Genomic DNA, 18,378 nt, shown 5'->3' with positions numbered 1-18,378 from the left:
CCATTCTGCCGTTCAATATGATCATAATTGGCCTGGTCCAGGATTCATCCCTTTTCCCACATTCCTTAAAATCTCTGAACTTGATAAAAAACTTATCTACTTCCTCTAGTTTGAAGAAAGGTCTCGACCCGAAACGTTGCCTATTTCCTTTGCTCCTTAGATGCTGGCTGCCTCACCCGCTGAGTTTCTCCATAACCCACTAATATAGAGACTTCAATGCATTGAAATCTTTGTGAAGAAAAGGTTCCTACAGATTCTAATTTGAAATGATGGCCCCTTAATCTTGCAGCAAAGTCCCACTACTCAAAATTCTCCCGCCAGTGGTAACATTTTGATATTCACCTCTGCGCCCCTTGGGATATCCGACAGTCATTCTATTAACCTATGTTTAAGAAGGAACGGAAGATGCTGGAAAATCGAAGGTAGATAAAAATGCTGGAGAAACTCAGCGGGTGTAGTAGCATCTATGGAGCAAAGGAAATGGGCAACGTTTCGGGTTCTGAAGGGTCTCCACCCGAACGTTGCCTATTTCCTTCACTCCATCTGCCTCTCCCTCTGAGTTTCTCCAGCGTTTTTTTATCTACCTTCCATTCTTTTAACCTACCTACTTTTTGTCAAACCCAGGAATTCCTGGTAATTTTTGCAATCAAGAATGATAGATGATATTAGGATTAGACTCTTGTGCATGCTAAATACATTTCGTCAATTCATTTACTAATGTGCAAACTAATAGAGATGATACAGGAAGTATTTGCAAAGTTGAAACTAAGGGCACAGTGTGATGGTCTGAATTGCTCAACACTCAGTTCCCACAACATACAATTAGTTTCACAATCTCTTTCATGTAGAGCCAGCTTGTTCCACTTTGGCCTGAAGAGCAGGACACTTACATAATGCTGCATCAGCTAAAACTCGAATAACAGGGCAATGAACCATTAGTCACAAAATGCTGGAGTAACTCAGCGGGGCAGGCAGCATCTCTTCAGAAGGAGGGTCTCGACTCGAAACATCACCCATTCCTTCTATCCAGAGATGCTGTCCCTCCCGCTGATTTGCTCCAGCATTTGTTTCAGAAAGAACTGCAGATGCTGGAAAAATCGAAGGTAGACAAAAATGCTGGAGAAACTCAGCGGGTGAGGCAGCATCTATGGAGGGAAGGAAATAGGCGATGTTTCGGGTCGAGACCCTTGACCCAAAACGTCACCTACTCCACCACTTTGTGTCTACGGTTTAAACCAACATCTGTAGTTCCTTCCTACACACAATGAATAATTATATATAACATAGAAAATAGGTGCAGGAGTGTAGGCCATTCGGCCCTTCGAGCCTGCACCGCCATTCAATATGATCATGGCTGATCATCCAACTCAGTATCCTGTACCTGCCTTCTCTCCATACCCCCTGATCCCTTTAGCCACATCTAACTCCCTCTTAAATATAGCCAATGAACTGGCCTCACTACCTTCTGTGGCAGAGAATTCCACAGATTCACCACTCTCTGTGTGGAAAATGTTTTCCTCATCTCGGTCCTAAAAGATTTCCCCCTTATCCTTAAACTGTGACCCCTTGTATTAATAATTTGATATTCATGCAATTTCTAATGATCCTACCGCCTTTCAAGGTCTTACTCCTTCAGTTCAATCCTTTAGAAACATAGAAAATAGGTGCAAGAGTAGGCCACTCGGCCCTTCGAGCCTGCACCGCCATTCAATATGATCATGGCTGATCATCCAACTCAGTATCCTGTACCTGCCTTCTCTCCAGACCCCCTGATCCCTTTAGCCACAAGGGCCACATCTAACTTAACATCCAATGTAACATCTTAAAGTGTGCTTTACGGAAGGAAATTTGCAGTCGTAGGAGAAATATACATGTGAGGAAATAACCAGTTTAATAATGATTAAGAAGGAACTGCAGATGCGGGAAAAATCAAAGGTAGACAAAAATGCCGGTGTAACTCAGCGGGACGGGCAGCATCTCTGGAGAGAAGGAATAGGCGACGTTTTGGGTCCAGTGCCCCTCTTCAGAATTTAATAATGATGCACACTCATGCTCCACAGTTAACGAGAAAACAGCAGTACTCACATAGACAGTGTGGACCCTTGTGGCTTCATGAATAAATGGAGAGACACAGGTTTCCAGGTGAGGGGCCAGCAACTTTGCCCATTGATCATTCAGCTGGAGGAGCCCCAGATAGCTTGAGTCGACTGTGAAAATTAACTCCAAGTTGACTGAACTGACAACAAAATTGCAAACTTTAAAGAAGCATTTTTTTTTAATTCTGAACTTACAAGCATGAGAAGTCCTTGGTGTAAATAGACAGATCAATTTTTTTACTTTGCTCAATACATTTTTTGATTGCGTACACACTTCCCGCCCTAGTGTATATGAAATCTCCTCAAGGTGTGCCTGCTTTGAAGTTCTCTTCCTCTCTCCGACGAGAGTTCCGTTATGCCCCTGTCCCACTTAGGAAACCTGAACGGAAACCTCTGGAGACTTTGCGCCCCCACCCAAGGTTTCCGTGCGGTTCCCGGAGGTTTTTGTCAGTCTCCCTACCTGCTTCCACTACCTGCAACCTCCGGCAACCACCTGCAACCTCCGGGAACCGCACGGAAACCTTGGGTGGGGCGCAAAGTCTCCAGAGGTTTCCGTTCAGGTTTCCTAAGTGGGATAGGGGCAATTTCTCTCTCTCGCTGCCCCCTCCCCCCCATTTTTTATTCCTCCTGCTCACCGACCCTGGCCACCCAGTTTTATCCCAGACTCACTACCGCCGCCACGTGTGTTTTGCGACTAGTTTCACTGTCCTCTTGATTAATTTCACTGATTGTATGCCTTGTTGTCACCTTCCCCTCTGCCAACAGTGAACATTGTTCAATGAACAATGAACATAGCGTCTGAAGAAGAGTGTCACCTATTCCTTTTCTCCAGAGAAGCTGTCTGACCCGCTGAGTTACTCCAGCTTTTTGTGTCTATCTTTGGTTTAAGCCAGCATCTACAATCCCTTCCTACACATGACCATTCGATATTTACTTGAGCATTGTCTGCTTTGATCTGACATTTTCACACATTACCCTTCCATATCTCTAGTCTCCCTCTCTCCCTGAGTCTGAAGAAGAGTCAAGACCCAAAGCCATTCCTTCTCTCCAGAGGTTCAGCCTGTCCCAGTGAGTTACTCCAGCTCTTTCTGTGTCTATCTTCGACAATAGACAATAAATGCAGGAGTAGGCCAGCACCGCCATTCACTGTGATCATGGCTGATCATCCCCAATCAGTAACCCATTCCTGCCTTCCCCCCCATATCCCCTGACTCCGCTTTTTAAGAGCCCCTATCTAGCTCTCTCTTGATAGCATCATGAGAACCTGCCTCCACCGCCCTCTGAAGCAGAGAATTCCACAGACTCACCACTCTCTGTGAGAAAAAGTGTTTCCTCGTCTCCGTTCTAAATGGCTTACCCCTTATTCTTAAACTGTGTGGCCCCTGATTCTGGACTCCCCCAACATCGGGAACATGTTTCCTGCCTCTAGCGTGTCCAAACCCTTAACAATCTTATGTGTGTCAATGAGATTCCCTCTCATCCTTCTAAACTCCAGAGTGTACAAGCCCAACTGCTCCATTCTCTCAGCATATGACAGTCCCGCCATCCCGGAAATTAACCTTGTAAACCTACGCTGCACTCCCTCAATAGCAAGAATGTCCTTCCTCAAATTAGGGGACCAAAACTGCACACAATACTCCAGGTGTGGTCTCACTAGGGCCCTGTACAACTGCAGAAAGAATGAAGCAATGGACTTGATTTGACGTGACCAGACTTATGGGAAGATTGAATGGGCGAATGCTGTTAATCACTTAGGATCAACGTGGCAGGAAGGAAAATGTAATCTTGTATATCCCCACTCAGTAACAGAACAAGCCCAAGCAGAATCACAAGGTGTTACAAATTAAATAGATGAAAATCTAGACCAAATCTCGCGATGGTTTGGGACAATTCAACTTCAAGTTCGAGTTACTTTTATTTTCACATACGCCCGATTGGTGCCGTGAAATTTGAGTGACCATGCAGCCTCACAAATACGATAAACACAGCACGATAGAATTTAACATAAACACCCCCCACAACGCAATCAACGTTTCCCACTATGAGGGAAGGCTATAAAGTTGAGTCCTCTTCCTCTTGCTCACCTGCGGTCTGGGTCTATTGAGTCATAATGGTCGGTTACAAAGCAGTAAAAAAATATATATATATATATGTATTTTTGTTTGAGCAAATATGATTATGAGATTATTCTTCAAATGCCTTGTAATATTTTATTTTCGCTCTGCTTATGGCGAATTATATTACATTTGCGGGACAGAATTAAGGGACAGAAGTTTAGGGGCAATATGAGGGGGAACTTCTTTACTCAGAGAGTGGTAGCGGTGTGGAATGAGCTTCCAGTGGAAGTGGTGGAGGCAGGTTCATTGGTATCATTTAAAAATAAATTGGATAGGCATATGGATGAGAAGGGAATGGAGGGTTATGGTATGAGTGCAGGCAGGTGGGACTAAGGGGGAAAAAAATTTGTTTGGCACGGACTTGTAGGGCCGAGATGGCCTGTTTCCGAGCTGTAATTGTTATATGGTTATATGGTTATTTGCATAAAACTATTCCCAGAATCACACAAAAAACAAAACAAAAATGAAAAAAAGCAGTAAGGTGGGAATATTAAAGTATGGTTTCATGTTCAATACATCTCTCCGCAGCTGTTAATTTCAGCAATAACTGGGAACGGGCCTCTGCCACTGTGAACACTACATATAAATCATTCAGCAGTGTGAATGTGAATGCTGAGGTCGGGATTCATGTCGGGTTTTCAGGAGTAAACGTCACCCTCAAAGGTAAGACTCCATTTCATACCTCATCCTTCCTGTGTCTTCCTCTCCCCTGACTCTCACTCTGAAGAAGGGTCTCATTTTTCCATTATACCGAACCGGTCCGAAGAAGGGTCTCATCCCGAAACGTCACCCATTCCTTCTCTCCAGAGATGCTGCCTGTCCCGCTGAGTTACTCCAGCGTATTGTGTCTATCTTCAATGTAAACCCACATCTGCAGTTCCTTCCCATTCCCACTTGCCTTCCGCAGGTGGCTCTGCTATTCCTGTGATATTTGTCCCGGAATGCAAATCTCACAATAAGTATTTAAAATTTTGATGGGTTTAGTTATGGTGGCTGGTGAGAATCTCTCGGAAGACCAGGGAGCATAGACTTAAAGTGAGGGGGGGTGGGGGGGGGAAGTTCTTTACCCAGTGAATGATCACTGCTCCAATCATCCATGACCTTATGGCATTACTGGTATGGGAGTGTTGAGATCTTGCTCCACAAGTGGGGAATTTAAGTTTGATTCATTAAATAGAAACTGGACTACAAAGGAAGAGTTTGAATACTCACTCAGCAGAAAGAACACACGCACCGCTAACCAAAGATAGACACAAAACGCTGGAGTAACTCAGCGGGATGGGCAGCATCTCTGGAGAGAAGGAATGGGTGACGTTTCGGGTCGAAAAATAAAATGAAAGGGAGAGTTGCCGTGATAACCTATGCTGTAGACAAACTTACACTCTCTTTCGTTCGATCTGAGTGGAGCCATCTATTAGTTGCAAAACAGTACCTCAAGAGAACTAGCTAAAATTATAAAAGGACTAGACAAGCTAGATGCAGGAAAAATGCTCCCAATGTTGGGCGAGACCAGAACCAGGGGCCACACAGTCTTAGAATAAAGGGGAGGTCAAAAAAAAAAATGCTATAAGCAGAGTTAATGTCAATTGATAATATTAGTAATGTAGGAATGATATACATGAAATGTTTTTAATATGATATGTACCTGCTGCCTCTAACAAAAAGATTTAAAAAAAAAAAGAATAAAGGGGAGGTCACGAGATTGATCCCTGGGATGGCGGGACTGTCATTATGAGGAAAGATTGAAAAGACTAGGCTTGTATTCACTGGAGTTTAGAAGGATGAGGTGGGATCTTATAGAAACATATCAAATTATAAAAGGACTGGACAAGCTAGATGCAGGAAAAATGTTCCCAATGTTGGGCAAGTCCAGAACCAGGGGCCACACAGTCTTAGAATAAAGGGGAGGCCATTTAAGACTGAGGTGAGAAAATACATTTTCACCCAGAGAGTTGTGAATTTGTGGAATTCCCTGCCGCAGAGGGCAGTGGAGGCCAAGTCACTGGATGGATTTAAGAGAAACTAGATAAAGCTCTAGGGGCTAGTGGAGTCAAGAGATATGGGGAGAAGGCAGGCATGGGTTATTGATAGGGGACGATCAGCCATGATCTCAATGAATGGCGGTGCTGGCTCGAAGGGCCGAATGGCCTCCTCCTGCATCTACTGTCTATGTTTCTATGTTTCATAAATTATGAAGCATCTGATACTAATCTCCTTGTAGGAGTTCCTGAAATCCAGCAGAATGAAACCATCAACTACAATGAAGAGTTTTTGTGGACATCTGGGAACAGCTTTGCTGATGCATATCGTGACGGGCTGGAGAGGGGCCTTCCCGATCCGATCCTGTACATCGCAGAAAAGTTCACTCCGAACAGCCCATGTGGTGTTTTTTCACAGTACAAGGTCTCCAGCCATTATGCCTCAGCCACAATGTGGTAAGTTGCAAAAACAGAGGAACCAAAACAGTTAAGGATGAAGGGGAGGGGAACAGCTCGATGTCATGATGGGATTCCAGTTTCTATATAATGAATTGAACTTAAATTCTCCAGCTGAGGAACAAGATTTCACACTCCCACACCATTTACACCATTCGTAAGGTCATGTGATAGGAGCAGATTGCGGCCATTCGGCCCATCAAGTCTATTCCGCCATTTAATCTATCTAACCTCATTCTCCTGCCTTCTCCTCATAACCCCCGACACCCATACCAATAACACATAGAAACATAGAAACATAGAAATTAGGTGCAGGAGTAGAGGCCATTCGGCCCTTCGAGCCTGCACCACCATTCAATATGATCATGGCTGATCATCCAACTCAGTATCCCGTACCTGCCTTCTCTCCATACCCCCTGATCCCCTTAGCTACAAGGGCCACATCTAACTCCCTCTTAAATATAGCCAATGAACTGGCCTCAGCTACCCTCTGTGGCAGAGAGTTCCAGAGATTCACCACTCTCTGTGTGAAAAACATCTATCTATCTCTGCTTTAAAAACATCCATTGACTTGTCCTCCACAGCCTTCTGTGGCAAAGAATTCCACAGATTCACCACCCCCTGACTAAAGAAATTGCTTCTCAAATCCTTCCTAAAGGTACGTCCTTTAATTCTGAGGATGTGCCCTCTAGTCCCAGACTCTCCCACTAGTGGAAATATCCTCTCCACGTCCACTCTATTCAAGCCTCTCACTGTTCGGCCGGTTTCAATGAGGGAGGGGAGTTTCGAACATTATGGGAGGGGGAAGTCAGTGTTGGTGCAGGATTTGGGAGGCAGTGGGATGAGTTGCAGATTTGTGCCTGAAGAATGTTTGCGAATTCTTGTTCCCAACCTACACTTTAAAACCCTTGATTAGATATGTGAGGGAACTACGTAACCAAGCCTTACAGTCTAACCGTCTTGAAGGGGCTGCTCCTTGCCTGCTGGCTGCATTTTTCACCCACCATCCTCATCTTTGGACACCCTGTGCATAGGGGAGAGGGTAGGGCTGAAGATGTCCTGGTTGGGTTGCTCCTGGGCCTGGCCAAGCTGGCCATCCGCTAGTCACGGCGCCAGACGGCGGAGGGCTCTACCCGGGCCAGCTGCCTGCCCCTTTTCCGGGGTTACGTCCGTGCCCGGGTGGGATTAGAAAAGGAATACGCCCTGTCTGTGGGCACCCTGAGGGAGTTCCGGGACCGCTGGGCTCCGCAGGGTGTTGAATGTATCCTCAATAAGGATTGTATCATAGTTGTATAATAGTTTATTATGGATACATGTTTGTATTGTATTTATGGTGGTGGGTTCTGGCTTGTTTTATTGTAGTGTAAATATTATTTTTTAATAACTGAATACATTTTTTGATTAAAAAAAAAAAAAAAAAAAAAAAATCTAACCGTCTTGTTTGAAGTTGTGCAAAGTAAATAGGTGCGGGCGTTTTCTGAAGTTTAGAGACTAAGGAAGTGACTATGTTCCATTTTGCTGCTCACTAGGGTTGCCCTTGCTGCCTGGATGCTCGCCAACATCCTTCTCTGGCTCAAAGTCCCTCTATCCGGAGCCTACATGATATTGGTAACCGGTGCGTTCATGATATTTTCACTCATCTCCTTCGGCACAACAAGGAAGACAGAACTCTGTGCGATCCAGTTTAACGATGTGACGTTGCGCAGTTCCCTAGGTCCATCCTTTTGGCTAACATTGGCAACAGGTAAACCTTTTATACTCGTTGATGATATTGTTCACAGAGTGCTATGTTTGCATGTTCTGTTGTGCCGCTGCAAGTAACGGGGCTGTCCCACTTACGCAACTTTTTCGGAAAATGCCGGCACCCGTCATAGGTCACCGAAAATTTCCAACATGTTGAAAATTCAGCGGGGACCAGAAAGACGCTACGACTCTCTGGGCGACTGAGGAGACGACTCACGACCATACAGGCGACACGCCGCGGGGTGAAGCCCGTACGGTCATGAGTAGTCGCCCAAAGAGTCGTACCTTGTTCTGGTCGCCGTTGGATTTTCAACATGTTGAACATTTTCGGAGACCTGCCGCGACTTTGACGGGTGCCGGCAGTCGACGAAAAAAATCACGTAAGTGGGACAGGGCCATAAGAGTTTAATTGTTCCACTTGGGACATCTGGTAATTAAATTCTCTCTACTTTCAATTCCTCTCACATCTCCAAAGGTTCTCATGCATCACTGACATTAATCCCACTGCCTTTCGCAGCTTCACCTTCATCTGCCTAGACCCCATGCTCTGGAATCCATTCCCAAGCCCAAGTTAGCGCCAGCATTTTGTGTCTGTCTTCAGTGTAAACATAGAAACATAGAAATTAGGTGCAGGAGTAGGCCATTCGGCCCTTCGAGCCTGCACCGCCATTCAATATGATCATGGCTGATCATCCAACTCAGTATCCCGTACCTGCCTTCTCTCCATACCCCCTGATCCCCTTAGCCACAAGGGCCACATCTAACTCCCTCTTAAATATAGCCAATGAACTGGCCTCAACTACCCTCTGTGGCAGAGAGTTCCAGAGATTCACCACTCTCTGTGTGAAAAAAGTTCTTCTCATCTCGGTTTTAAAGGATTTCCCCCTTATCCTTAAGCTGTGACCCCTTGTCCTGGACTTCCCCAACATCGGGAACAATCTTCCTGCATCTAGCCTGTCCAACCCCTTAAGAATTTTGTAAGTTTCTATAAGATCCCCTCTCAATCTTCTAAATTCTAGAGAGTATAAACCAAGTCTATCCAGTCTTTCTTCATAAGACAGTCCTGACATCCAGGAATCAGTCTGGCGAACCGTCTCTGCACTCCCTCTATGGCAATAGTGTCCTTCCTCAGATTTGGAGACCAAAACTGTACGCAATACTCCAGGTGTGGTCTCACCAAGACCCTGTACAACTGCAGTAGAACCTCCCTGCTCCTATACTCAAATCCTTTTGCAATGAAAGCTAACTGGTGTAAACCAGCATCTGCAGTTCCTTCCCACACACTAAGAGCAGGGAGGTTCTACTGCAGTTGTACAGGGTCTTGGTGAGACCACACCTGGAGTATTGCATACAGTTTTGGTCTCCTAATCTGAGGAAAGACATTCTTGCCATAGAGGGAGTGCAGAGAAGGTTCACCAGACTGATTCCTGGGATGGCAGGACTTTCATATGAAGAAAGACTGGATAGACTCGGCTTGTACTCGCTAGAATTTCGAAGATTGAGGGGGGATCTTATAGAAACTTACAAAATTCTGAAGGGTTTGGACAGGCTAGATGCAGGAAGATTATTCCCGATGTTGGGGAAGTCCAGAACTAGGGGTCACAGTTTAAGGATAAGAGGGAAGTCTTTTAGGAACGAGATGAGAAAATCATTTTTTACACAGAGAGTGGTGAATCTGTGGAATTCTCTGCCACAGAAGGTAGTTGAGGCCACAGTTCATTGGCTATATTTAAGAGGGAGTTAGATGTGGCTAAAAGGATCAGGGGGTATGGAGAGAAGGCAGGTACAGGATACTGAGTTGGATGATCAGCCATGATCATATTGAATGGCGGTGCAGGCTCGAAGGGCCGAATGGCCTACTCCTGCACCTATTGTCTATGTTTCTATGTTTCTCTAGAGATCCCCCTGACCCGCTGAGTTACTCCAGCACATTGTGTCTTCTTTAGCAGTGCAGTTAACCTGGTTGGCAATATAAGGGCAGGGTGTAATTTTGTTACTTGACTAACAGCTGACCTTTGGGTGCGGCTGACATCGACATGAATGGCGGAACCAGTTGGGAGAGATTGGGTGAAGATTACTTTAATTTCGCTCAGAGATACATCACGGAAACAGGCCCTTCGGCCCATTGAGTCTGTACCGACCAGCAATTCCCACACACTAACACTATCCTACACACACTGTACACAAGTTACTAATATACCAAGTCAAATAGCCGACAAACCTGTACGTCTTTGGATTGTGGGAGGAAACCGGAGAACGCAGAACGTACAAACTCCGTACAGACAGCACCTGCAGCGTAGGTTTACAAGGTTAATTCCCGGGATGGCGGGACTGTCATACGCTGAGAGAATGGAGCAGCTGGGCTTGTACACTCTGGAGTTTAGAAGGATGAGAGGGCATCTCATTGAAACATATAAGATTGTTAAGGGCTTGGACGCGCTAGAGGCAGGAAACATGTTCCCAATGTTGGGGGGGTCCAGAACCAGGGGCCACACACACACAGTTTAAGAATAAGGGGTAAGCCATTTAGAACGGAGACGAGGAAACACTTTTTCTCACAGGGAGTGGTGAGTCTGTGGAATTCTCTGCCTCAGAGAGCGGTGGAGGCCGGTTTTGTGGATACTTTCATGAGAGAGCTAGATAGGGCTCTTGAAAATAGCGGAGTCGGGGGATATGGGGAGAAGGCAGGAACGGGGTACTGATTGGGGATGATCAGCCATGATCACATTGAATGGCGGTGCTGGCTCGAAGGGCCGAATGGCCTACTCCTGCACCTGTTGTCTATTGTCTGTAGCCAGGATTGAATCCAGGTCTCTGGCGCTGTAAGGCAGCAACTCTACCGCTGCGCCACCGTGCAGCCTTGGATTACTGAATGATAAAAGATAAGTCTGGGGAAAGTGTGTTTTGGAGACACTTGATGCCTTCAATAACAAGAAGTGCCAAATCACTGCAAACTGGAAATGTGAGATGCAAGTTCAGCTTGCCTGAATATCCGCAGCTGTGGAATTCATTGGAGTTGTATTGCACGACACAGTGTATACAACCTTGCTCCAGGGGAACCCTCTGGGGAGAACGAGTCACAAATTACTTCTCAAAGCCGGTTTGACAGAGGGTAGGGCAAGTTGAGGTGACGTATGATGTCTTGTACATTCTTCACCCGCTCCCCGAGGCAAACGGAAATACTCCGAAGATCGTAATGAAACAGTATCTTGTAGCGTCTCCCTTTCATTTGATGTGTTCTCTGCTCTCGTCAACAACAAAGTCCAACCTTTGCCTCGAGAAACATAGAAGCATAGAAAATAGGTGCAGGAGTAGAGGCCATTCGGCCCCTCGAGCCTGCACCGTCATTCAATATGATCATGGCTGATCATCCAACTCGGTATCCCATCCCTGCCTTCTCTCCATACCCCCCTGATCCCTTTAGCCACAAGGGCCACATCTAACTCCCTCTTAAATATAGCCAGTGAACTGTGGCCTCAACTACCTTCTGTGGCAGAGAATTCCAGAGATCCACCACTCTCTGTGTGAAAAATGTTTTCCTCATCTCGGTCCTAAAAGATTTCCCCCTTATCCTTAAACTGTGTGACCCCTAGTTCTGGACTTCCCCAACATCGGGAACAATCTTCCTGCATCTAGCCTGTCCAACCCACTCAGCCAATTGGTGCCCATTGTTCATCAGTTCATGTTCAGGGAACAGAATTAGAATTAGGCCATTCGGCCCATCAAGTCTACTCCGCCAATAGACACAAAATGCTGGAGTAACTCAGCGTGGCAGGCAGCATTTCTGGAGAGGAATGGGTGACTTTTCGGGTTGAGACCCTTCTTCAGACCCGACCCAAAACATCACCCGTTCCTTCTCTCCAGAGATGCTGCCTGTCCCGCTGAGTTACTCCGGCATTTTGTGTCTATCTTCGGAGTAAACCAGCATCTGCAGATTCTTCTGACCTCTGAGCCCACTCGATGGCCAACCTATCAAGAGTAGGGTGTTGATGGGAGTTAACCATTGGTAACAAAGACAAGAATCGGACTCCAGAGTCTGAAGAAGGGTTTCGGCCCGAAACGTTGCCTATTTCCTTCGCTCCATAGATGCTGCTGCACCCGCTGAGTTTCTCCAGCTTTTTTGTGTCTACCTTCCCGAATCGGACTGTACCACTCACCTGATTTTCTGCAGGACAGAGAGAGAGACAGAATTGTTCAATGTTTTGTGAATCATTTAATTTGTGCAAAAGTTCCAAGATTTCAGAAGGAAAAATGATTTTAACTCTCTCTCCTCCCCTCCTTGTTGTTGCAGCTTTGCTGTCATTAATTATCGGGATCACCATTATGGCACTGAGCGTCTGGGCTCCACAAATTCTGAGCAAAGTCTTGGTCTTAACCGACAACACCAATGATGAAGACACGGATATCGAAGATTATTACAATGTCCACTACCGGGAGAATGAAAAACCTACTGATGTGCCAATGAATGTGAGTGCTTTGCCATTGGGAAGAAGGTACAGGAGCCTGGAAACTGTACTGTCCAGGTTCTTCACTACAGCCATTAGGCTTCTGCTTCTTGCAGATGGCGTGCACAGCCTAAAGTTGCAGGACAACTTGTTCTATTTGAATGTGCACGCCACGGTGATTGCATTCGTCGAAACAGGGCGGACCACATGAAGGTTGCAATCTCCCACCCCAGCCATTTGGCCATTAAACATTACAACCTCAAATAAGCTCTGAACTACATCGACTATTGTTGTCATTATTGCACTATTATTGTTTGTTTGTTTTTATGTGTACATGTATGTGGGTGTATACAAATATATATATGCATATATCTATATACTGTATGTGTGTGTGTATACATATATATGTGTATGTGTGTACACATATCTATATATATGTGTATGTGTGTACATATATATATAATATATATATATATATATCTATATACTGTATGTGTGTGTATGTGTGTACACATATATATGTGTGTGTACATATATATATAATATATATATACATATATCTATATACTGTCTGTGTGTGTATGTGTGTACACATATATGTGTGTGTGTACATATATATATATAATATATATATATATATATATCTATATACTGTGTGTGTGTGTATGTGTGTACACATATACATGTGTGTGTACATATATATATATAATATATATATACACATATCTATATACTGTCTGTGTGTGTATGTGTGTGTGTACATATATATATATAATATATATATACATATATCTATATACTGTCTGTGTGTGTATGTGTGTACACATATATATGTGTGTGTGTACATATATATACATATATCTATATACTGTCTGTGTGTGTATGTGTGTACACATATATGTGTGTGTGTACATATATATATATAATATATATATACATATATCTATATACTGTCTGTGTGTGTATGTGTGTACACATATATATGTGTGTGTACATATATATAATATATATATACATATATCTATATACTGCCTGTGTGTGTATATATATATATATACATACACATATATGTGCACACACATTATCTACGTATATATATATATATAAATATGTGTGTGTACATATATTATCTATGAGCATGTGTGTGTATATATGTGGAATAGATCATTGTTAGCTCAGAGAAGGTGACAATGAAAAATACAGAGATAAAATTTAATCAGGTGGACAGTTTAACACTTTGACAACTCCAAGAAACATAACATTGAAACTTTTTTCAATACAATCCCGTAAACCATACCTTACCGAAATGTTTGTGTTCTTTATTTCCAGACCCTGGGAAATGTGGTGTGATCTGCAGAAAAAGGATTCCAGGCCATGTATCTGCATGTTCTCGATGCCTACTTCTCGTAGTATTTGGACCTTTAATCCACATCTGTGCAAACACTCTTAAATTTCAGATGTTAGATGGAAGGGGAGAAACGCTAATAGTTCTAACCTTGTTTCTCTTTCGCTGTAACATTTAACAAACACCTCTGAGAGGTGAATGATCTGTTCGGTAGGATTCCAATTCATGACAGGCGCATGTTGAACCAACATCAATTGAAGAATAAATGTATGTTACTTCAAAGTCACGAGTTAAATATCACATCGGGAAAGTTAAAGGGAGTCATAGAGTGATACAGCATGGAAACAGGCCCTTCGGCCCAACTTGCCAACATGTCTCAACTACACTAGTCCCACCTGCCCGTATATCCCTCCAAACCTGTCCACTCATGTACATGTATAACTGCTTCTTAACTGTTGGGACCGTCCCTGCTTCAACTACCTCCTCTGGCAGCTTATTGTCAAAGCCGCCTCAGCCAGACATAACAAACATTATTTTACACGGGCAGTAGCTCCACTCAATAACCAAAAATCTGTAGCCACCTTTTGCTCTGATATTTTATTTCATTCACATGTTTAAACTATAATGTTTTATTCTTAATGTTTTAATGTTTTAGTCTTAATTGTTACTGTATGTCGTGTTGTTACTTGTGAGTGGAGCACCAAGGCAAATTCCTTGTATGTGTACATACTTGGCCAATAAACGTATATTCATTCACTAATTTGTTCCCTTCACCCACCACCGCCCTTTGTGTGAAAATGTGACCACTCAGATTCCTATTAAATCTTTTCCCCTTCACCTTGAACCCATGTCCTCAGCTCCTCGATTCGCCTACTCTGGGCAAGAGACTCTGTGCATCTGCCCGATCTATTCCTCTCATGATTTTACGCACCTCTCTATAAGATCAACCTCCTGCGCTCCTAGGAATAGAGTCCCAGCCTACTCAACTGGTAGCCCTGTAGCTCAGACCCTCTAGCCCTGGCAACATCAACATGGCAGAGAAAGTATCCCAACTTTGTAGGAATCGGAGGACAATTAGAAAACCACCATCATGGCAATTTGGGGTAGGCACAGAATACTGGAGTAACCCAGCGGGTGAGGCAGCATCTATGGAGAGAAGGAATTGACGATGTTTCGGGCCGAGACCCTTCTTTGCAAATCTTTACGTACCGATGTTGGGAGAATGTGTACTTTTATAAAATTTTATATTTGTTTCAAAAATAAATAAAATGCCATTACTATATTTCCAATGAGACGTTGAATGTAGAAATGCTTTGCGTAATGAGCTATCTTCACAGTGAGGTGAATGCATTCGGGAGCCGAATAATCGAATCTGTGGACGGAAGCAGATGGCAGATGCTGGTCGGGAAAGATGGGGAGACAGAGAGTTTAAAAAAAAAGGATTAGCAAAAGACAGGGGGAGGAAAAGAGAAATAGAATGGAACGGAAAAAGGAGAGAGAGAGAGAGAGAGAGGGAGGGATGTGGTTTACTGAAACAGTGTGATAGCTCGTTAACTTTGGTTTACACCAGCCCTGGTTCAGCAGCAGAAAGTAACGCACACATATACAAGTCAATGGCTTTGAATCCTTTATTGAGAAAGTAGGTTGTTCAGCAACTGAGGTGTTTCGAACACAGAGGGTGGGTTGGGTTGGGGTGTGGAAAGGGGGGGGGGGGGGGGGGGGGGGGGGGTATGGGGGGGGGGGGGGGGGAAACAGAGGTATAAACTGCTACAGACACAAACTTTCATAGTAGTACTAAGAGACAATTGACACATTCATACAACAAGAATGGAGTGTCCTTAAGAGGAGTTTTGTAATTTACTGAATTGTTTGGTAGCGAAAGGAATTTCACTCTAACTGGGCCAAAGTTCCATTGAACCATTGAAATGCCACATTCCCACGGACACTTCCCCCCCCCCCCCCCCCTCCCCCACCCCCCCTCCCCCTCTAACCTCCAATCATCCTGATCTTTTGATTGGGATAGACAAAAAGCTGGAGAAACTCAGCGGGTGAGGCAGCATCCATGGGTGACGTTTTGGCTCGAGACTGATTTGGATTGGGATGAGTGGCGAACATGAATGGTTCTGCCTATTGGCCAAAGAGGTAGATAGCAGTTTAGCACTGAGCTCAGCTTCTGTCCACCTCTTTGGTGACCCTCCGACTATCCTTGGTCGGGCTTTGCCTTGCATTAAATTGTTATTATTCCCTTATCATGCATCTACACGCTGTAAATAGGGTCTATTGTTATTGTGTGTTGGCTTTCTGCTGACTGGGTAGGTCGCAACAAAGGCTGCAACACTGTACCTTGGCACATGTGACAATAAACTAAACTGCAGTGAATTGATCGCTGATCAAGTAGCTCCAGGGAAGAGGTGGGGTCAAAGTCACCCCTGTCCACTACTCGCGCTTTCATTGGGGGGGGGGGGGGTGGAGAGGGGGGGAGACGGGATCACACTCACGGTCTGGCCCGTGAATTGCTCGGGCGAACAGGAGAAAGCACAGCTCAGGAAAGGAGGCAAGGAGATGGCACAAAGAGATGAAGAGGTTTGTACAAAAAACAGACATTTTAAGGGCAAGACTTAGACTTCATGCAAGAGCTGGAATAAATCTTGGGGAGTGGGTCGTTTTACAGAGAATTTGCCTCTAATATGAAATTCTAATCTGTAGCAGAATAGTGAAGTTTAGACTCTGCATGGAAGATGTCAGATATTGTTATCCTAACCTGTGCATAAATATATTTGTTTGGCATTAATAACACAGGGAGAGGGGGAGGGGGAGAGAGGGAAAGAGAAAGGGGGAGAGAGAGAGAGAGGAAGAGAGATGAAGCGAGAGAAATGGGGGGAGAGATGGGGGAAAAGAGGGGAGGGAGAGAGAATGATAGAGGGGGGGGGAGAGGGGGAAAGGGATGGAGGGAGTGAGGGAGAGGGGGGAGAGAGAGGAGGGGGGAGAGAAAGGGAGAGAGGGGGGAGAGAGAGGAAGAGAGCGGGGGAGGGAGGGGAGAGAGGAAGAGAGATGAAGCGAGAGAGAATGGGGGGGAGAGATGGGGGGAAGAGAGGGAGGAGGGAGAGAATGATAGAGGGGGAAGGGGTGGAGGGAGGGAGGGAGAGAGGGGGGGAGAGAGAGAAGGGGGGAGAGGGAGAGAAGGGAGGGAGAGATAGGGAGAGAGGGAGGGGGAGAGAGAGAGAGGGGGGATAGAGGGGGGGGGAGAGGGGGATAAATAAGGGTGTAGAGAGAGGGCGGGAGGGGGGGAGAGACAGACAGACAGAAAGAGAGAGAGGGGGGTGGGGGGAGGCAGGGGGAGGGGGAGGGAGGGACAGAGGGGAGAGAGGGGAGAGAGAGGGGGGGAGAAAGGGGGAGGGAAAAAAGGAGGAGAGAGAGAGAGAGAGAGAGGGGGAGAGAGAGAGAAAGAGGGAGGGGGGGAGAGAGAGAGAGGGAGGAGGATAGATGGGGCAAGAGAGAGATGGGGGGAGAGAGATGGGGGGGAGAGAGAGATGGGGGAAAGGGGGGGAGAGAGTGTTAGGGGAGATTAGAGTGGGTTAGGGAGGGTTCAAAACAACGTTAGCAAGTGGGGGAGAGAGGGGTGTCTGGGTGGGAGAGTGGGGGGGAGGGGGGGGGGGGGGAAGAACGAAAGATGATGTCGTATCCTGCGTAATTCCTGGGTGAACAAAGATGACGTAATTTTGAAATAGAGAGTGGATTCAGGCTTGGAGTTGAACTGGCGTAACGTACAAACTTCAGTTCAACACTTTAACATTGCTCATTCCCTTGGCTCACCCAGCGACACTGGTGTCCATTCTACATTACAACACCAACCACCTACATTAATACAGCAGCTTTCACATTACAAGACATGACATTACACCGTCTGAACTTCCAGTCGCCCGTGAAACTGTCCCTTGTTTTTGTAGATGAGCGGTGGAGCTGGGAAGGGAGTTGAAGGGAATAGGGGGAAGAATAAAACATGTTGGCACAGGGACACTAAATATGGGTGCTTGGTGGGGCAAAGGACCTGTTCTTCACCAGTTCACAAGTTATAGGAATAGAATCAGCCCATCGAGTCCGCTCCGCCATTCAATCATGGCTGATCTCTGTCTCGTAATCCCATTTTCCTGCCTTCTCCCCATAACCCTTGGCACCCATTCTAATTAAGGATTTGTC

General features: G+C 45.3%; 1 protein-coding gene across 2 annotated transcripts in view; it reads left to right on the top strand.

The window, feature by feature from the left end:
* The window catches only part of LOC129713467 (dual oxidase maturation factor 1-like), an 80,857-nt gene extending 65,384 nt beyond the window's left edge, over positions 1–15,473 (top strand). For both annotated transcript variants that reach the window (XM_055662516.1, XM_055662515.1), the window contains exons 4-8: positions 4,742–4,876; positions 6,435–6,648; positions 8,178–8,392; positions 12,683–12,858; positions 14,166–15,473. In XM_055662516.1, coding sequence (XP_055518491.1) covers positions 4,742–4,876; positions 6,435–6,648; positions 8,178–8,392; positions 12,683–12,858; positions 14,166–14,186 — 761 coding nt within the window. In that variant the 3' untranslated portion in view covers positions 14,187–15,473. The remainder of the gene's footprint in view (positions 1–4,741; positions 4,877–6,434; positions 6,649–8,177; positions 8,393–12,682; positions 12,859–14,165) is intronic.
* Positions 15,474–18,378: the final 2,905 nt, after the last annotated feature.

The sequence above is a fragment of the Leucoraja erinacea genome, chromosome 36 (assembly GCF_028641065.1).
Source record: "Leucoraja erinacea ecotype New England chromosome 36, Leri_hhj_1, whole genome shotgun sequence".
Lineage (NCBI taxonomy): Eukaryota > Metazoa > Chordata > Chondrichthyes > Rajiformes > Rajidae > Leucoraja > Leucoraja erinaceus.
Note: the sequence above shows the minus strand (reverse complement) of the source record. Positions and strands in the feature narration are given on the sequence as shown.